General features: G+C 33.0%; 3 protein-coding genes across 3 annotated transcripts in view; 2 read left to right on the top strand and 1 right to left on the bottom strand.

Moving 5' to 3' along the window:
- The first annotated feature begins 311 nt into the window (after positions 1-311).
- LOC133173301 (uncharacterized) lies at positions 312-2,185 on the top strand. The gene has a single exon (XM_061308292.1). The coding sequence runs from the start codon at positions 312-314 to the stop codon at positions 2,181-2,183; it is 1,872 nt and encodes a 623-aa protein (XP_061164276.1). The 3' UTR covers positions 2,184-2,185.
- A 2,758-nt stretch (positions 2,186-4,943) lies between these two features.
- Positions 4,944-6,812, top strand: LOC133172999 (uncharacterized). The gene has a single exon (XM_061307870.1). It carries the CDS (start codon positions 4,944-4,946, stop codon positions 6,810-6,812), a length of 1,869 nt encoding a protein of 622 aa, XP_061163854.1.
- A 5,403-nt stretch (positions 6,813-12,215) lies between these two features.
- The window catches only part of LOC133172995 (kalirin-like), a 148,302-nt gene continuing 138,255 nt past the window's right edge, over positions 12,216-22,262 (bottom strand). Inside the window, exons 54-65 of the mRNA XM_061307863.1 lie at positions 17,836-18,047; positions 17,390-17,516; positions 16,776-16,991; positions 16,484-16,580; positions 16,024-16,326; positions 15,335-15,419; positions 15,037-15,237; positions 14,306-14,444; positions 13,936-14,111; positions 13,591-13,770; positions 12,888-13,023; positions 12,216-12,403 (exon numbers count right to left, since the gene is read on the bottom strand). Of these exons, the coding sequence (XP_061163847.1) occupies positions 12,371-12,403; positions 12,888-13,023; positions 13,591-13,770; positions 13,936-14,111; positions 14,306-14,444; positions 15,037-15,237; positions 15,335-15,419; positions 16,024-16,326; positions 16,484-16,580; positions 16,776-16,991; positions 17,390-17,516; positions 17,836-18,047 (1,905 nt within the window). The 3' untranslated portion in view covers positions 12,216-12,370. The remainder of the gene's footprint in view (positions 12,404-12,887; positions 13,024-13,590; positions 13,771-13,935; positions 14,112-14,305; positions 14,445-15,036; positions 15,238-15,334; positions 15,420-16,023; positions 16,327-16,483; positions 16,581-16,775; positions 16,992-17,389; positions 17,517-17,835; positions 18,048-22,262) is intronic.

Below are 22,262 nucleotides of genomic sequence, written 5' to 3'. Positions count from 1 at the left end.
TTAATCATAAAATACATTTGATGGTACTCTGAATAATTGTTAAGTTACTAGTAATTGTTTAAAAGAAACTTAATCTACAGTGTAAAACAAAATCCTTCTTATTTCTATTGATCAAATTTAATTGCATATGGCGCGCAAATGTGTCCAAAGTCTAAATATGCGGAGACCAATCACAAAAAAGGCTACTACAATTCATATTTGTACATCTGTTCCATCAAATGATTTAGGATGTAAGAGTTGCCAAGCCAAGAATGAATTTTGTGATTCATCAATGTTCTGATAGATATGGAGCAGTTTTTGTTCTATTAAATATGGAGCAGTTGTTGAAGATGGTATTGTGTCTTTCACTCTTTGTGCTAACTGCATTTTTCTACGAAAATAATTTGTTCCATAAAGTTAACTTTGGTGCATTAAAAGTGTATAAATACGATACTCTTATATCAAGGAATGACTCAGTTTATATTATTGATACACCCGGATGTAAAATTCCAAATTACGAGGCATTTGATCTTTCGATTAGGGAAAAAATTCTGCCTGGTAGGTTTACGAATTGCGACAAGACTCGTTCATTTCTTAAAATAAGTTCAAACTGTCTTGAGATAGATCATGCAGACGTGCAGAAATCACAGTTCAAAAACTCATTTTCGTTTTGTCGAGTACATAGAATATATCGACCCAGACAAGGACAACACCATAATTTTTTCAGATACATACCAATAAAAGGAAGGCTTATGACCGGTGACCAATTATGTCTCGAAAGTGACATGGCACGAGTAAAATGTTTTGACAGGAAAAACAGGACCATTTTCACAGAACTTTACTGGATATACCAAAGGAATGATTCGTACGAAGAGCTTTGTGATAAACGACTTAGAAAAAGGATGGATGACCCAAAGATAACCGAAAACCTTAATGTTCTGTTGCTTGGTGTTGACTCAACCTCTAGACTAAATTCTCAAAGATATTTTTTAAAAACGAGACAAATATTGGAAAGGGAATTTAATTCTTTTGAATTCAAAGGTCATAACATTGTAGGGATGACTACGTTTCAGAATGTGGTCCCTGTGTTAACTGGAAAGAGTATATACGAACTGAAAGAAGATGGTAAATTTGGAAACACCACAATGGATAATTTTCAGTTTATTTGGAAAGATTTCGAAGAGAATGGTTACAGAACGTTGTTTGCCGAAGATGCAGCACACATGGCTACATTTGACTATTTTAAACCTGGCTTTCAAAACTATCCAGCTCAATTTTATAATCGGCCCTGGTCTGTGGCCTGGTGGTATGCTGGGTCACCACGCTGTATGGGTGGTCGTTCGGAACCAGAAGCTGTGATGGAATATTTAACAAAATTTGTAGATGTATATAAATCAAAGCCGTACTTTGCTTTTGTGTTTCTTTCTTCGCTGACACATGACCGTCAAGAATTATCTGCGGAAATGGATGAAGTCATGTCAAAATTCTTTACCAAAGCTTATGAATCAAATGCGTTTAACAACACAATGGTGTTTTTCTTCAGCGATCATGGATTTAGAATTGGTAGAACACGTTGGTCGAATATAGGCATGTATGAAGTACTGTCGCCTATGTTATTTATCACTGTTCCCAAATGGTTTTCTGATAAGTACAAAAAGATAGACAAAAATCTAAGAAATAATGCAAATAAGCTTACAACAGTTTATGATATCCATGAAACTCTTCGAGATATTTTAAATTTCAATGGACGAGTAGAAGAACACAGTTCCATTCTCAGAGGAGAAAGTTTATTTTCCGACGTCTCGAAAACTAGAAACTGTACTGATGTTGGTGTCCCAGAGTCTCTGTGTTCATGCAGCCATTACATAAATGTTAAGAATTTTTCTACACTATATGCAACACGCAACTTATCTACAGATATTGTTTCAAAATTAAATGATTTATTAAAAAATCATCAATCAGTATGTGAACGCATCAGTTTGGATAAAACAATATCAGTTTATCAAGAAGTTTCAGGAAGAAAGCATACATACCGAATATCTATACGAACACTACCTGGGAAAGCATTGTTCGAAGCGTCTGTTTCCTCAATAAATGACAAATACCACGTTGGACAAATATTGCGTATCAACAAATATGGTGATCAATCAAAATGTTTGAACGACTATTTCTTACGCAATTACTGCTACTGTAAGGATACTTGAATATTTTTGTTCAACAGGCTAATGCTTTACCAGAGATAATTCAATCCGCCCCGTGTTTTCACTTTCATCATCGATTTCTCAAAACCTTTGATTATTCTAGTTGTATCTAGTTAATGACAGGTCATAGTTTTTTCTGTAGGAAATTGTTGGTATACATGTACTTAATTTATTTCAACTTTTAATAATATTTCTTCTTTACTTTCCACAAGGAAATATTGGGGGTAAATTAAAATTTTCTGTCCTAATTTGTCATCATTATTTTCAAATTCCATTGATATTGCAGCCTTCAAACTATGAAAACATTCTAACTTACTTGATTGCTGGTACATGAATTTGTATTTTGTTGAACACAGGTTGCTAGTTTACGTGTAATGAATAACTTATACCCTAGTTCCCTTTCTAAGGAGGAAATTCTCCAAAATCACGTCAGTTTTGAATGTTTTTAATATTCCCAATAATCAAAATGAATTTGGATTACCCTATACTGGATTCCTTAACTTCATAAGAATTCTTACAAAAAACCTTTTTCTTTACTACTCACTAAATAAAATATTAAAAGCAGTGAGGGAGAAACTTCAGGAGTACTGTACAACAATATATTCGAGAAGTGGTGTAAACCAGATGTGGATACTTAAAAATTCTAAGGAACTTTTAGAAAATTTGAAATCGCAAAATTTTACCAAAATCAATTACAACAATACGTACGAATTGTCAACACTTTATACAACCATTCCCCACGATGACTTAAAGTCCAGGCTTTTTGACATCATTGACATCTGCTTTTTCAATAAAAATGGAACTCGTGAATTTACTTACCTTGTCATTGGTCAACATTATTTTATTAAAAACATTCTGATTGTACACACAAGTACTCTGAAGTTGACATTAAAAAGATGCTTGAGTTTCTGATCGACAATATCTATGTAGTTTCTAGAGACCAGGTCTTCCAACAGTCTGTCGGAATTTCCATGGATATTCAATTGCGTCCCGTTAATAACAGAGCTATTTTTGTATTCATGTGAAGAGAATTTATTCAAAATATTATACATGAGAAGAAGAAAACACTTGCTGTGGCCTTCAACTTGACATTTAGATATATCGACGACGTATCAATTAACAATAGTTACTTCCATTCATATGTCGACTCGATATATCCCAGTGAGCTTGAAATAAAAGATACAACAGAGTCCGACACATCTGTTTCATATTTGGATATTTTACTAGAAAAAAGACGTTAATGCTTACCTAACAACCAAACTTAAAAATTAACGTGATGACATCAACTTTTCAATCGTCAACTTGACTTACGTATGTAGCAATATACCTTAATTATCTGCATATGGGGTTTATGTCTCGCAGTTGATTCGATACGCAAGAATGCTCTACGTACGAACAATTTTTAAAACGAGACAAGCTTTTGACAAACAAGTTGATGAAACAAGAATATCAACAGTCTCGTTTAAAGTCACTATTTCGCAAATTCTATGGTCGATACAATAACCTTGTCAGCAAATACAATTTTATCTTTAAGTCAAATGCTGACTGACGTTTTTCATACTAATTGTTAGGCCATTACTTACACACTGAATTGTCTACGGATTTTTTCCGTTTTTTCTCCGATCAAGACAAGGAGCACGCAACGGGTGTGACCGATCGGCAGGGGATGCTCACTCCTCCATGGCACCTTATCCCACCTCTGATGTTTTAGAGGTCCGTGTTTCCTCTGCTCCTGGTTTGTATTGTTTGAATGGAGTTTTGAGCTTGAATACTTTTCGTTATCTCCATATTTCACGAAGACGATTCAGGCAATTTGATTAAAATCAGATCCTCGATCCGCTCTTCTGTTTGTTTTTTTTTTAATCGTCGCTACACGAGTAGTAGCGACAATTAAAAAAAAAAGACAGAGGAGTGAATCGAGGATCTGATTTTAATCAGATTGACGATTCAGGCTTGAATATTTGTATTCGTACAATTGGTAAGTTTGTATCTAAAAAATTAACTGGGAGACAAACTCCAAATTACCCTCGATTAATTTAGAGAGTTGTAGAAACTTTTGGAGGTTTTTTGAAGAATCTGTTGTTCCAACCGGTAACTTGCTGGCGGGGCGTATTTTACATTCTGAGACAACTTTATATAATTATGTATTAATGGTTAATTACTAAATCGCTTACAAACTCTGTAAACGTACTTGTTCAGCTATGAAGAACTGAATTTACTTTCTGCACCTTTTCTTCAACAGAACTTTGCAATCTCTTCCAAAGTCTTTGATGTATGCACAACCGAACAGGGCATATTGGTGTTCTAAAACTTGACTTCAATAATAGAAATAGTGGCTTTGTCTAAGAAGTTTTACATTACAAACAAAGTACATGTCGCAAAACAATGACTATTATTTAAACTTTCTCTTTTTTTCAAGCAATTCTTTCCTTTCATATGAACAGATAGTTTTATAATATTTAAACTGATTCAAATATTTTTTTTTTCTTTTGAATTTAATGTTTACTTTCAAATCAAATTTGGTTAATATACTGCTGTATTGTATATTAAATGATTTGAAAATTATACTTCTTTGACTTTTTTCTTCATGCTTTTTCCACGTATTTTTTTCAATTTTAAATTTGACTGACGTAGATTCTATATCGATAGTACATGAACAAAAGACAATGTTTTAAAGCATCTGTTGCATCAAAGGCGTTAGTGTCGAATATACAGGAGATACGTATACATGTACGTGTGATATACTTCTCTGGTGAAAGTGTCATGGAACGATTCTTCAATTTGGTAGCTTTTCTCGTTATATTTGTCCTTATAGCATTCTTCTATGAAGATGGACTAAAAAAATTTCATGATCTGCGAATGTCACCACTTTATGAATACAAGAACCAGCAATGGCATTATGACAGTATGTATGTCATTGATACACCGGGATGTAAAATACCAAATTACGAAGCATTTGATCATTCTATCAGGGAAAAAATACAACCTGGTAAGTTTATGCCATGTAAAACAATACCCTCTATTGTTAAACAAAAGTCAAGCTGCATAAAAATTGATCGAGTGGCATTAAATAAATCTAAGTACAAAAATTCTTTCTCATTTTGTCGTGTCCATACTGTGTATAGACCACGATACGGAAAAGACCATAACTACGTCACATATATAAATGAACAAATATTTACCAATGAAACGTGTCTAAAAAGTGACATGGTAAGAGTTCAATGCTTTGATAACAAAAATGTCACAATTCATACGAATTTTTTCTGGATATATCAAAAGAATGAAACACTGGAAAAACAATGTGATGAACGTTTGAGGAAAAGGTCGGAAAATTCAGACGTTGCTGAAACACTCAGTGTGCTTTTGCTCGGTGTAGACTCGACCTCCAGGCTCAATGCGCAAAGATTTTTCGTAAAGACAAGACAAGCATTGAAACAAAAATTTCATTCTGTTGAATTTAAAGGTCAAAATATTTTAGGAATGGATACTTTTACCAATGTGGTTCCGTTGCTGACAGGCAGTAGTATATTTGAACTTAAAAAGGATGGAAAATTTGGAAGCACCCCTATGGACAGTTTCGATTTTATCTGGAAAGAATTTGAACAAAATGGTTACAGAACATTGTATGCTGAGGATGCTGCATGGATGGCTGTATTTGATTATGTAAAACCCGGATTTAAGAACTTCCCAACTCATTTTTATAATCGCCCATGGTCCGTAGCCTGGGAGTCCATTCATTCTGCTTGTATAGGCGGACGGTCGGAACCAGAAGCCATTATGGAATATATGACAAAGTTTGTGAATGTGTACAAAAGTAAACCTTATTTTGCTTTTGCATTCATAACATCTCTGACTCACGATAGCCAAGAGTTATCTGCAGAAGCGGACGAAATTATGTCAATATTTTTCCACAAGGCATTTGAAACAAATGCATTTAACAACACAATTGTATTTTTCTTTGGTGATCATGGTCTACGTTATGGCGCAACTCGTTCATCGGATATAGGCTCGTATGAAGTGCAGTCACCAATGTTGTATATCATAATTCCTAGATGGTTTTCCGAAAAATATAAAACAATAGATAACAATCTACGAAATAATGCGAATAAACTGACTACAATGTACGATCTTCACGCAACTCTGCGAAATATCTTGAATTTCAGTGGAGAAATATTGGAATACAGTTTTCCTCAAAGAGGAGAAAGTTTATTCTCTGAAGTATCGGATGTACGGAACTGTTCCGATGTTGGTGTTCCCAGTTCAATGTGTACATGCAGTCAATATGAAAAACTGGATAATTTTTCTAAAATTTATGCTGAACACAACTTATCTGCTATTGTTGTTACAAAATTAAACAATCTTTTGAAGAATCATCAAACAATATGTGAACATCTCACTTTAGACAAAACCATCTCCGTGTATAAAGCTGCTTCTATAAAAAGACTGCATGTGTTTAAGTTAACTATTCGAACATTACCCGGAAAAGCCTTATTCGAAGCCGCCGTTGGCTTCGACTCTTCCAAAAATGAATACAAAGTTGAACAAATATTACGTATCAACAAATACGGAGATCAATCCAAATGTGTGAATGACTATATGCTTCGAAATTACTGCTTTTGTAAACGTCAATGATTTGCTTGTTTTTTTTTTTTTTGTTTGTTTTTTTTTTTGTTTTTTTTTTTTATGTTGGATAGTGAAAACTTGGAAATGTAAGTTTATACATGTATGTGGTAAAATTCTTGAAAACTATAAAACATTTCCTTTGTAACCTGGTTGTTGTATTGTAAAGTATCAGACTCAGAACCTATTATGTGATGTCCAGCATCTATCGTGGAAAGAAGTAAAACATCTACAGCTTAATATTAAAAGTTGTTTGGGATTTAGCATAAAATGTAATTTTAGGTCCTAATTTTTAATTTGGCATGGATTGTTTATTTTGTTTTAGTTGCATACATTTGGAGTGAAGTGCAATATGTTGATTTAAAATAACATTGTATTTTTTGCTTCTTTAGGTGGAGGGGGGGGGGGTTAATTTAACATATATAAATCATATTTATGTTTTTATTTTAATCTTTTAATAGCTATACGTATAAATGGCCCTTAAACAAGCAATCTAACTACTATTTATAGCAATATGTTTACACACCATTAAGAGGCAATAATGATTAGCACAAAGAGTCTACAGTTTGCAGTGTTTTTATTTTGGTATACTCCTCTCTGGACATTTACGAATACAGTATATCATCACAAATTTTTACCAAAAATATAAAATGAATGATCGTTAAAAAAAACTGTGCAAGGCAACTGTAAAGAATTCCTATATACATTCTTGTAAATTGAACATATGTTCAAACAATTACCCAGTTAAACTAGTTAAACTGCATATATATCGGAAGATGAAAACAAATCAATACATTTTGTTTCTTACATTGATTCTCATGAACAGATGAGAAAAGATACATTCCGAAAAACGATCATTTACTCTGTCAAAATGGTATTACTTAAGGGAGTGATAAAACGTAATACTTGTATTATATATTTATACAGCTGTGGCATGTGTAATTTTCTTAACACACAAACGGACATGCACACACACACACATCAACACGACGGGGCGATATAAATTTTATGATATTTTTTATTCATTGCGACCGCTGAGATAATCATTGGAAGTCAATCTATAGAACTGGTTTTACTTCTCATATTTTGAAATGCTGCTAACTGACGAGTTTATGATATATTGCATGAAGAACCATGTTTGTTAATGAGAAAAGTTAGTAAAAGTATGAGTTCACATCAACTACGATTTAGAGGTCAAAAAATGAAAGACTGTAGTCTTATTCAAACAATATGGGAGGGGGGGGGGTTAAACGAACTATGTAAACTAAAAACAATTAATGGCAAGAGGAAGGGGTAAATTTCCACTTCCACAAATCTCCTGTAATGCATATGTGTCGAAAATTTCTTTAGAAAGTCGTAAGATACATTGATTTATAGCACTTCGTCATAAGGGACCATATCACACTGAAGTTTAGTCCGGATATTAGATATAATTTTTTGTTGGATATATTTATAGAATTGATTTTTTTTTTTACAAATTAATGAGCGTAATTGTTTGAAGGCAAGGTGAGTAAACATGTGTTACAATTTTTGACATTGAATTTAGAAAGCCAGTGTTTTCAGGAAATTGATTCTTGTTTTCTAACAAAAGCAATCTGAGGCGAGATCATTAATAATTAACAAACTGTTATATTCGTGGAAGAAATTGATATATAGTTATATCTAAATTTCTAGTAGTTAGAATTTTTGCAATAGTGCAAAACAAGCAAAATTTTGATTTCTTATTTAGAATTTTGGCAATAGTGCAAAATTGATTTATATTTGTATAGGCCTACATGTATTTGAAAGTTCGATCTGTTTAAATAAGATTTGCTCGAGATTGATTGACACGTTTCTAATTAAAGCCAATTACATGCCTAAATTCAACCTTTTTTTCAATATTCGAGTAAAGAACGAAATATCTTTCTCTTGCTATTTCTAAATTTTGATTCGTATTGTGAGATTTCTATTTGTACCCATTTTAATTTTATATTTACACATTTAATAAAGTGATCAGCAGAGAATTTAGTCAACTAAAAGCTGAATTAATGACATACCCCCGGTATATTGATATTAACTGACTACTTATTTAATATTTTCCATCTAAAAACTGATGTCTTTATGTTGTAGAATACGATCTCTGTTTTGACATTTACATATAATAACGTTAGGAACATTTTAACATCTCCAGTGAATTTTGTCCATACCCAAAACGTGCAAAATTGATAAAATTATTCTAGTGATTTTGATTTCATTTATTGATGAAATTACCACCAGGACAAAAACAGTAATATGTGTTTTTACAGAAAGACATAACAAAATAAGACATTTCCCATATTATATACGTATTAATTGATTTATTCATTAATTTATTTTTGAAATTTTTTTTATATTGATACATTAACACTTTGGAAATAATCCTTTGATAATCTGCTTTTGTATCCTGTCAGACCCAAGGTGAAAGGTTTATGAAAACCCCAGAAACATTAAAGAACTGGAAATTTAGGGACGAAAAAACGTCATGTCCTCCCAGATTTAGTTTTTGAAATCAAATGCATTATAACATTATATATTAGTGGGAAAAAAACAATGGCCTTACAAGTCTAAATTTGACCCAACGAAAGGTTGTAATTGCAAAGAAGGTTATTACAACAACCATAGAATTTGCGACATGTAACTCAAACAAAATTGATAGGTACTTAAGTTGAGAGTTGATTCTCTTGGCTTATAACTGTTTCTTGTTTCTTTTTTTTTTCACGCATGCATTACTTTAATTCTTTGGTAATATTTTCTCTACGCTGTAGACACAGTTTATGAGAATAAACAATTGTCTTGTCTTGACAGAAAACGACACCGTTGTAACATTAACTTTCTTGCCATTAGCCTGGCTTGGTCTAAAACTGATCTTACCGAAAACATGCTTTTGCGTACCGAATAAGTGGGGAGACATTAACATCGTTTCCAGTTGATAATGGAATTACGGAAAGTCGAAGAAAGAAAAGCTAAGTCCTCCCACTTGTAATATACATGTAGTTTGTAAGCAGCCAGATATAAAACAAATGTACCATGCAATGTGGAGTCTTTAATTTCGGGTTCACTGGGATATTTCTAGTCGACATATGAATGAAAATGAATATTGTTAATTGAGGAAACGCTGTCGACACATTAAAAGCGACGGCAAGAGTTTTCTTTTTCTCCTGAAGAATTTTTTGAGTATTTTTTTTCTCAATAAGAATACAAAAACAGGTGGGCTAATAAAGAAGCACAATTTGCGCCCTTGGGAATTCCAAAAGATTGCTGGAAAACCTGGTCTGGATGACTAATCACATTATATGAAAATTTCCGAGTTTCATTTTTATTGAATTCGAAGAAACTGACTTTGATGTCAAAAAGCATGGTCTTTGATGTAATATGAGAAACAGTTGTATAGTTATACGTCATGATGTTGTTGATTTGGGGACAAAATTGGGATTTTAATTTTTTGAAAACTTCTTTGGAGTGCTTGACATTTGATTCACACATTTTAAATGAGGCGTAGTTCGTTTGAACTTTCACCTTAACTGCAGTTAATATTTTTATAAGGAATAAAGATAAGGACAGAAGAACGTTCACTGGACTCTGCCCTGTATCTTTTTAAGGATTTTAAAATTTAAAAGATTTGGAATCCAGTAAAGGCACGGTAACTTCCATCATTTGAAAAATGACTTGGCACACAAAGTTATATATATTTTTTCTTTCCTAACCAAAGTTTTTGTGATTTTTAAAATTTCAAAAATATAAAGATTAAAAAGGAGGATTAGGCTCAAAAACTTGCAATTTGGCAACGTAGACCACTCTAACTAGGTAGAAGTATTGGATGAAAACCATAACAGAAATAAATTCTAATTTCAGTAGAAGTGATTGAAGCACTGGCGTCGTCGTTCAGCAAGTTTCACATTTGACGAAAGGTTGTCATTTGCATTTGTGGTCATTCAATTTTTAGTACTTTTCTTCTTACTTTTCTAAAGTACATGTTTATACTTCAAAGTTATTATTGTGAGTTACAGTTAATAACCCACGATAACTTAACTTTGGAGTATTCTTAGTAGTCCAAAAATCAACAGGTCACATGCTGGAATTTCTACAAAAAATACAACAAACCCCTTGCATATTTAAATTTTAACAAAACCACTAAAATGTCCATGTACTTTTATGACAAGTTCACAAGCATTCATCCTATGCAGAAAGTCTGTAATCATTGTTCATGTTCAATTGTTTCCAAAAAAATCGATTAACAACTGCTGCCATTTTAATTTAAGCAAGGAAAAGTATAAAGAATTTAAAGACAGATAATCAGTGTAAACAATAAAACACATTGTTGGTAAATAGAATAACATTCAAATATCTTGGACAGACTTTGCACGCACAATTGATTCTATTTATACCTGAGTAACCTGAGACAACTTTATTGATAAAAGGTATTATGCTTATATTTAAAAAAAAAGGATGTAGAAGCTGTGTATAGTCAATTAATTGAAAACTAGTGTACACGTATTATCCATTGTTCGTGGAATGAAAAAGGTGAAGATAACGAACAGTGTTCGACCCCCTCCCCCCCAATCCATAAACAATACAAATCTGTGAAGAGGGCATAATATACGGAACTCTGGAAATTCCAGAGGTGGGATCAGGTGCCTAGGAGGAGTAAGCTTCCCCTTGACCAATCACACCCGTCGTTAGCCCTATGTATTGATGAGGTAGACGGAACATTCCGTAGTCAATTCAGTTTAAAAACAAAGGCCTAATAATAACTGGTATGAAACAGGTCAGCCAAAATACGACCCAATGATAAGTTTTATTTGCTAACAAGGTCATTATAACCACCATAGAATTTACGAAACATGGCCGTAGGAACCGGGGGGGGGGGGGGGGGCGCCGTGCTTCCCAATAATTTTGCCGATATATAGAATAACATAGCTACTATATGCTTGTGCCCCCTCATTAATAACGTCTGATGACCTTTTTTTTTTTTTGCTTGTCAAGGAATTTTGGTAGTTGATAGTGCCTCTCCAACTGAAAATGTATGGCTGTGCCCCCTCAAAGTGAAATTGCCTCCTACGGGCCTGCGAAATGCTGATGTTGAAATCCCTCTAACATCAATTTACATGTTTTTGTCAGTAGCCTGCCTCGGTTTAAAAATTGATCGTACTCGGCACACGTTTCTGAGTATCAAATAAGATGGAGGTGTAAACACCATATGCAGATGATAACGGGATATTGCTATAGACATGTCAATATCATCATAAATACCCATTATTACTATGCTGGACAGATATATGTCTCATTTAATATACATTCTACCTCGTATTCAGCCATTTTTGATTATCTGCAAAAAACTTTACACTACAGTCAATATCGAACAACAATGCGGGGGATTGTCAACAACAATGCAGAAAGTAATTCAACATAAAATTTTATTTACAATAAGAAATAATGAGGTAATAAATATATGCATCTTAAGATAATCACATTATACATTCATAAGCTTTAATCGTATTGAGAACTTTTTAAACACTCTGTTATTTCTTATTATCACATCATGCACCTGTCGGTCAGTTAATGGAAGTCCATAAACAAGCCTCACCCTGAAAAGAAGTGAAGAAAATAGAGCAATCAAACGACGCAATTGATCAAATGGAAATTACAAAAGAAGATTCAATTTTATTTGGTGTAAAAATCCGTCCGGTTTGAAGTTTTAGCAGTATACATGCTTACAATAAGGACTAATCTACGAAGGTGGTAGACACTAGTTTCTGGATGGTTAATAGAGCTTGCTCAGAAGTTATTTAGTTAGCCTTTAATGTAATAAATTCATATAAAAATGAGAGTGACCAATACCATCAATGTATTTAACACCATCTAAATGTTTAAAGAGGGTAGAAGTCTTTTTTATCCTGACATCCTCATGAATGGCACACATGATTTTTTTCTTCAGTTGATAACTTGCTATTCACAATCCGACACTATTATATTTTTATAGAGGTACAACTGTCATGTTTTTTTTTCAAAGAAAAAAAAATGAGGTTTTATCCATATTTTGATTAATCTCCTACAATATCACTCATTTACCTGCAGTTTTTTCCTTTCTATAAAATCTACAAGGCGGTTTGTTGCTATAGGCTTTGGTCTGGACGCAGATGACCTAGGTATAGACGCTCGGTGAATCCATAGGCTTTCCAAACAAACTTGAGCAGACGGCCTTGATCTACAATATCATACGATTTTGGATTCTTTCACCATTTTAGACAGACATTAAAAGAGATGTATAAATTGTCCTTCAATTTTCTTTTTGTTGAGTGTGCAAGTTCCGATTTAAATGGTACAATAAACTTTTTTTTATCTTCGCAACGATCATTTATGTACATAGACAATACATCCATATCACTATATATATCTATTTTTATAGATGAAATCTGTATTTCAACGTTTACAACATTTATTTTCTAAAAGGACAACGGATTAGATCACAGGTATGTAGCAAAGTTTATATTACTATGAATGTCTTTCATGCATACTGTACACAAACTATATACCATTCAGAACATCTCTACTCGTTTGGGAGAAAAGATGTGTTTGCCAATATTAAAATTTCACTTTTTTTTCCTGTTAAAAAGTTTCGCGACGAAATGTTTCACTTGTATTGAATACGTTGGGTATTTCTTACATATAAATGCCATTTTATTTAAATTAAATTTGGTTTAGAGTATCAATTAATAAAAAAATCAAAATTACAAATTGTAGAGTGCGTTTTCCTTTTTTTTTTTTTACTTACTCAATGTGATCCACCAACATAACTTTGATGAGATCTATAGCTTCGTTTGAGATTTCTGAGAAGTATTCTTCTGGAAAACAGAAGTCGTTTTTGATGATGTTTGCGCAAGTCTCTTCCTGGCTCTCATCAAGAAACGGTGACACACCACTCAGCAGTACATACAGAACGACACCAACGCTCCTGTCGGAAATCAGAAACGAGGCTAATTGAGATAAGGACAAGTCTGTATATTTTACAGATACTAATGTCAGGCAATGAATTTTATACTAAAGATGAAGATATATCAGTTTCTGGACATGAAAGATAACATTCGGTATATTTCGATATGCTTTCTTGTTCAATTACCATATATCAGTGAGTGTGGAAACGGCTTGCCCACGAATAATTTCGGGGGCTCTAAATTCCGCACTACCAACATAATGATGGATATAGTGATTATTATACACGATCCTAGCATCCCCCGAGTCAATCAGCTTAACACAGGCGGATCCCATCACGTTCTGAACCATCAAATTCTCCGGCTGTAAAGAAAAAAATTGTCATGAGAAAGAAACTGCGTATCATAACTTCTTCCCTATATTTTTGCCAATTTCAAAATTGCAACAAATAAAGAAAAACTACGTCTATTAAAATACTTTTTTATGAGCTTTGTTCATATTTTCACTTGCAAATATATGTACTGATATTATAATCTAATGGTTGCTTCATCTCGTACCTTGACGTCAAGGTGGATAATCCTGCAATTGTGAAGGTACTGAAGGGCCGCAAACAGCTGGCGGATATAGTCTGCAGCCTCGATCTCGTCAAATATCTGCCTCTGACAGATGAACTCAAATAGCCTTCCTACTTCCAAACTATAAAACAGAATCACTGGAAATTTTCAAAACTGGTGGAATTAATCAAATGCAATGTACATGGAAAAAGTAAAAAAAAAAAAAATACATGGAGAAGCAAGGTATGTTCGTAATACGCAGTATCCTAGCACTATTGTACTGAATACCTTATAAGCAGAAATTTTAGCGAGGATTCAATTTTGGCATTATTGGCGATGGTATTGAGATCGCTAAAAATCAAATATCGCTAACAATCTATTCTGCATTAGAGGTTATCTTTCTATGCACCATTATATAGCTGAAATAAATTCTTGCTTAAATTACATACTGATTTTCAAGGACAAATCGCTAAATTTGCGTCTTTCTAAAATTTCCTTTTATACGGTAATTAACCCCTCGCAACGAAGTTGGAGGGGATATACATGAAGTAAAGCGCTTGTGTGTGGGTGAGTGAGTGCGTAACGGAATTACGCAAGTATATTATCAAATCAATGTGCTCTTTTGTGAGGGGATGCTCCGTTTTGCGATGCCCTTGTATTTCATTTTTTCAGTTTTTTACATACAAGTTTAACCCTGAAATCGGCCTTACATTCCAATCCTTTGCTAGACTTACTATTCCATGATAATGAGCAGATAACTGGCCGTCTCGTAAAGATCGTACAACTGCACGAGATTTTCGTGCTGCAGAGTCTGGAGTATGTTAAATTCCATCTCCACATCTTCTTTCCGCGTCTGTCGTCTATTCAGGTATTTAACAGCCACATATTGGTTTGAACACTTCTGTAAGCATTTCTTAACAACAGCAAATCTCCCTCTGCAAAGTTTTTGTATAATTATTATCCGGGACAGAAAGAAAGACTGAAACTAATACACAAGTTTGGAAGTATAAGGTTAAAATGAAGAGGACAGACCTTCCGATTTCTTCCACTTCTTTGTAATCTGTATCGTACGTTGTCTTCCAGATAGCCATGGCTCCATCTTCTTTCTCCAACAACTCTGAAAATATCAAAGGATGCATTAATCAAATGATACAATGAAGTTTAATACTGTATGTGTACGTACTTAAAAAAGCGGGCTTCATATTTTAGCGGCCTTGGCGCAGACAACGATGCACTAATTCATGAATACCGCTAAGAAATCATTTATAAATACAATATACAGCACGGACATGTAAAGCGTTAATTCATGATTTCGCCAACAATTTAACTCCATACCCAGTGATTGCGCTAAATTTTGAATACGCCAATTTATGTACACGTACAGCAATATTAAATCTGTTCACTGCATTCTTTGCAGATTATCATATTTTGAAGTGAGTTACTAAGCTTTCCTGTAGTCGAACATTGATAGATCAAACATCTTTTGCATATCGAAGAAAGTCGACGATCCTAACTTTATTATAAAAATTTTTGAATTATATTATAAATTCCAACTTGAATATCTCGATAACTTTACCATTTTCCCATTCGTTATCGAGGTTTAACTGTTGTTGTTTTTTTTCAGCAACATTACCTGGTTTGCCCCAATTCTTGAAATGATGTTATAATTATACAAAGTTTGAAAAAGTGAATATAATGAATACAAGAGATTTAAAACGAACCGTTTTCTTGCGGAATGATGATAAAATCCGATTCGACACTGGGTTCACTCATGCCCACACTATTATTTGAGCTGACTCGGAACTGATACGCGCACCCTGCCACTAGGTCACCTATGACCTGTGACGTGTTGGGTACATATGGAATGGCGGCTTGCCACATAGCCATCTCCCTCTCCCTTAGTTCTATTGTGTATCCCTGAATCTGACCACCTGACACTGGTGTTGGGGGAGGGGGCCATTCTAAATGAACGGATGCTCCCACTTGGTTACGTATAACTGGTTTTCCAGGTGGTTCTGGTCGATCTGAAACGGGAAATTGACTTGGAAATTAATTACTATCTAAACTTGTGGCACTCGATGACTTTAGTTCACAAAATTATTATGTATGGGGGATTTATTATTATTAATTCATAAACAGAATTGGCTATAATTGTTTGGACGAGACTATAGAGCCACTTACAGAGAACCGTTACATGAGTGCTGGTTGTAACTGAACCTAGTTCACTGTATGCTGTACATGAATATTCACCGCTATCTGCTAAGGAAATGTTTTTCATCTGGAAACAGAAAATAAAACTGAAAATGCCATCTATCGCTTTTGAGTTTTGCCATTCAAAATTGCCAAGCTGACCAAACTATACATCTACTACTCTACTCATTAAAAGAAAAAAATATCAAATTTGACCTCATAAATCATTATACAAGAAAATATTCAGGAATATCCAGATGATAAAACAGAAATTTGACTTTACCGTAAGGGTTACGAATCCATCTTCATTACTAATTACATGAACGCGCTGTCCTGGGATTACGGAGGTACTATTCTGGAAAGCCCATTTGATATCAGGACGGGGTCTGCCACAGATTCTACAGGTAAGTACCGCGGTGTCCCCGGCCTGGACCGTGATTGGCGTCAGTGGTTGTAGAACCGAAGGCACCATTTCATACAGAAGGTCATGAGACCAGATCTAAAATAAAACCAAAATAGTATATTGTAATACTGCTTATTATTTAGGTTAAAAAAAAAATAGTCCACATGGGAGGATCGGGTACCCTCTCCATCATCTGATAATTCTTCAAATTTTTAACTTTACAGAAAGACCAAAAAGAAAAAGACTAAAAAAAATGAAATCAAAATGAGGGGATAGTGAACTCTTACATGTAGTATTTATAATGGTACATCTGCCCCTGCAAGTTACTGATGAAAACCTTGAATGCCCATACAAATGTGTTTTTATTTCAATTTTCAAGAAAATCCGAAAGTTTTTGTATATAGAACTTAAACTGACTAAAACAATCAAAAAATAAACAATAATCTCATTGGGTCCCCCCCCCCCCCCCCGATCTTGTATGGTGTACTACTAACTTTCTTTTCTCGTTCGTTGGCTCGGGGTAAAGTTTTACATTTCCTCTCTGGTTGATTTGCTTCTGGTACTTTCCTTTCAGGTCTCAATCCCTGCATTTTCATTTTGAATAGTTGCCAAGAACTTTTCCTTAAAATAAAATATATTTCGGATTTCACTGGAGAGCAAACTGAATAATGAAATGGCTACTGATTATTTATCATCATCTTAAATATTTCTATTACCTCTATTTTTTTAAAAGATTGTTGCAATCAAAGATTGATATTTACACAACTAATATAAGATTTCATTTTGTAAATTTCCTTTCATAAATAGGGTTTTTTAAACCCTTCCTTTGTTACTTGTTTCTGATACGGGGATTTACAGTGTATATATGTTATGCATACATGTATTTGTTTGGACAAGTATTATACGGATTTTTTTCTTGTTACTATCTTTCCTTCCTTACCGAAGACTGCTGTCATCCTTCGGACCTATCGCCTGCATGGGTATCCAGCCCTCGGCAGCTGGGGAGTGCGTATTGGCGGGCCGATATACTAGGAACATGCTCTGTTGATTGGAACATACAACTTGGACAATTTCCCCACGTGACACTGAGATTTCATCCTCTTTGACCGCCAGGTAGTCATACAGAACCTTTCCAATATGTACCAGGTTTCCCTGATGCAGAATGAAAACATTTAACTCCAAGAAATTTTTCAAGCATTATTATTAGGAACATGACTGTATAAATAGGAAGAGAGATAACTCAATATTGATTGATCACTGTCTCTTTTATAAAATCTTCATCTGTTTCAAATTTTGTCTCGATTAAACTTATCTGAATTCATTTATACTTCCATCTTCTTTTATAGTTGTCATACAAGCAGAGAAATGTTGATCTTAGTGAGTTGTCTTCTCTTAAAATTAGCAAATGGAAAGATAAGCAACGATATTTGTAAAAGGGAGATTACTTCAAGTTTGAATTGGAAATGGGAGATATCGTTAAAAGGCACATTTTATCCTCAAACTTTTGAGATTGTTCTACTAACCTTTTCAGTCTTTATTGTTTCCTCTAAAGCATAATGCTGTCATGCAACAAAATTGAAACTGAACAAGATGCACACGTTATAAAACATCTACAAAATTTATCAATTTATAATTAAGCTTGCACGTTGGAATGTTGCTGTTCTTTTTAAATTAAAACTTATCTGAAAGATTGTCAGATTTCAACACATCCTAACGGTTAACTGTAATATAATGATGATTACCGTAAGTTTTTATTTGAAATTTCTGAAAGCTGATCTATATTTTTTCAAATAATGTCGGTTATCAGATTTCACATCTTGTCCTGTTTACCATCAATGTAAAGATAATCAGTGTGTGCATGTAAATGCTCAGCAATAAGTCATCCTGGGAATTGTGCCTTTGATAAAAGCTTGGAAGAATCAGGGCATTCCTCATATCTATACAGCATTAAAGCTTATTTATAGATTACTCAGTATACAATAAAATATAATAAAATCTCATTAATTCCTACTAGTTATTTGATTTTAATAATAACATTAATTGTATTGTCATTTTGTCGTTATTGTTAAACATTTATATTATTGTTGAATTCCCTTGGTCAAAAAGCACATGGATCATAATGATCATCTGCATACAGAGTGTGTTTTAAGTATTTATGATAACTTATAAATCTGAACTGTTAAATTGTTTGTCTTTAGGATGTGGATATATTAACTTCAACTTTAGATCCATTTTGCACCAAACCTAACCCAAAATATCGCCATACGTGAACAAACTTTCATATAAACTGAGATTGCTTACATATCTAATTCCATATGAAACATTGTTTTTATTAAGTTCTAAGGAGATATTTTCATTTTTGTTAAAAAAAAAAAATTAAAATTCACTGTATAAATTGGATTGACTGCCTATAATGGTTCTCTCCACAGATCAAGGCACATTTAATGAATTTCTCCTATATATGCTTATATGTAAAATGTGAACCTAATATGCTTCCATAGGGGAAGTCATTACAAATACTTTTTTTTGTTAAAAAAGACTCTATCCTATTTCACTTTAATTTTTCCCTAGCTCTAAATGGGGTTTAGCCTTTCAATTGATCAAACTTATGTTGGTTTTTTCCAGTAAAAAAAAGTGATGCAAAGATAATCCCCATTTTTCATTCAGAAAACCTCAAAGGGTCTAAAAAACCAATACATGACAGAAACTTTCTGTTATCATACTCTGCAAATTAATATTGAAATGTTTAATTATTTATTAATCATTTTATTAATAATATCAAAGAATATAAGTTTGAATTATTGCTCAAAGAGCCTAAACAGCTGTTTAACTATCTTTACCATTGAATTACCATTAACATAAACCCCTCAGCTTCAATTAGTCTGACACCTGTCAAGAATAAAAAAGAAAGTTTTTCTGATTTTTCTTAAACCTCAATAATTAATTACATGCAAGAATTACAGCAACTTTTTGCATGCAAAATGTGCCCATGTTAGTTACAAATTAGGATGTTATGAAACCTTTTGTTAATGATCACTTTGTTTACCTAATGCCTTCACAATTTTTCTTTGGATCACTTATAGATTCATACATTCCTACAATTTGCTGCTTCTTTTAAGAAATGGATAATAAGATATTTTTTGTATGAGAACAATACTTTATTGTCAGCCAATGCAGAATGATATTCTGATAACAACAAAGCTTCTTGTAGCCATATAATCTACAAATGTTGTTCATCCATACACACACACACTTTCGTTACAGCACCTCTGCATGTAGTACAAAAAGACCTGAGTGAAACAAGTTAAAGCAATGTATATCATATAGCATCTCACAAGATTTATTTAATTTGACATTGTTGAAATAATTTGAAAGAACCAATGATTTGGTTTAAGTACCAATATATTTGAGTATTGTACTTTATTTATCTTCTAAAATAACATATAATTACTGATGAGGAAACATTAGTAACCATTTCATAAATTCTGTGTTATAGTCAATGGGATGCATTCAATGAGTACAAGATTTATAACATTTTGGTGATGGCTCGACTTTCTATTCTACATGCAAGGTGCTGAAATATCCATACATATCCCCCAATAAATTTTCACTCAACACTATCACATATATATAATATATATATATAAAATAATTCAATAAGTTACACATGTTAAGTGGTTTTCAACCACAGATTTTTTTTTTCAAAAAAATTAGAATGTACATTGACTAAAGATTTACTCAACTAACAATACCACAAAGCATTTTGAAATAATTGAAAAATCAACACACATCTTGCAGAAGATATAGATCAATTTATAACTGGGTCAATTTTTGTGGTTGTTTATCTTATAATTTTTATTCAGTTTTCCCTCTTACTTCTATACTAAAAAAAAAAAAAAAACAAAAACAAAAAACTGTAATTCTAGAGCAGTATACGTATACATATTAATTTTCATGCCTTTAATACTAAATTGAAAACAGGAATGTTACTATAGAAACATACATGAATGGTTTACTGCTTGAGTAGCACTTAGAAAATAGCATCACATCTCAAGTGAGCAAGGGCAGTGTAAAATGTTTCCATATTACGATATTAAAACAAAACATTTAGCTGATTTTTCTACATACATATACATGATATAACACATAATTCATAAACAAGGACAACTTCAGCTGTTTATATAAATACAACTGTTAGCAGTGACATAGCTAAAAAGATATAAAAGACTGAAAATCTAAACTCATTGAGGAGGCTGAGGAAATGTGGACTACTGAGTTATACACTTGTATATATATATGTTTACCACATCTAGAGAATACTGACAACTCTAAGGACATCTGTACTAACATTTACACTGACTAGTACATCAGAAATGTGTAGATATTTCTAATCTAGCACTTTTAAAATCTTAGAAATATCATATATTGCACAAAATCAATTGATGAACATTATCTTTTGAAGTTAATATAAATACATTACCAGTAAATTTTGTTCTATCATTTCACTTACTTGATTCGTCATATTTCTATATATAGCACATAATCATGAAATGTTTTACAGACTATGTGTGACCAAGACTAATTATGATGTGCAATAATAAACTTATGAATAAAAGTAACGGTTGACATGTGAAAATATTTGTATTACTTTTTCAGGTTTTTCTTTCAATACTGTTCACAAAATAGTTTGTATTGTCTCTGAATAATATGACATATAGTCATATGTTCATTTTCTGAACATGGATCAGTAGCATAACCTTGAGCAAGAATGTCAACAGATTTAAAGAATACTCTAATACCTCACATACTGAGCATCCAGACAGACTCATTATTCTGACAATTTATAATTCTTAATAAATAAATTCATGTTATCACAGCCGATATCTATTTACACATCGCCTTTCACTTCTGTACTTTCACTTTGGATGTAGTTTCACTTTGATTGCCTGCTTTATCAATAAGATGTGCAAGTTGATAATTACTAAAATATATACAATTTCCTTGAAACATAAATTCACAGCAAAGTTGTGGTAATGCCTAGACTATTATGAGAGTAGGAGACATCAGATTTCCTCACTACAGACTGATGAAGAAACTCTTTCAATACAGAATACAAAATGACAGGTTTCTAAACCATATAAACATCAGTTTGTGGTTTAATGTAAAGGTGTTCTAAAATTCACAATGACATTTTTTCATTGTATACTAGTAAAATAGTGAACACAATATGACACATGGATTTCTTCTTTTGTTAGTAATATGGGAATGAATGGTATGTGTTACAAAGAAAAAAAAGATATAAGGGGAGGTAACTGTGCTTGACAAGAGTAACAATCACATGCCTGAGCAACACTGTGTGCTTTGCTG

Source organism: Saccostrea echinata, unplaced genomic scaffold, assembly GCF_033153115.1.
Source record: "Saccostrea echinata isolate AGI-Se365-2 ecotype Australia unplaced genomic scaffold, CSIRO_AGI_Sech_v1 ptg000056l, whole genome shotgun sequence".
In the NCBI taxonomy this organism is placed as follows: domain Eukaryota; kingdom Metazoa; phylum Mollusca; class Bivalvia; order Ostreida; family Ostreidae; genus Saccostrea; species Saccostrea echinata.
Note: the sequence above shows the minus strand (reverse complement) of the source record. Positions and strands in the feature narration are given on the sequence as shown.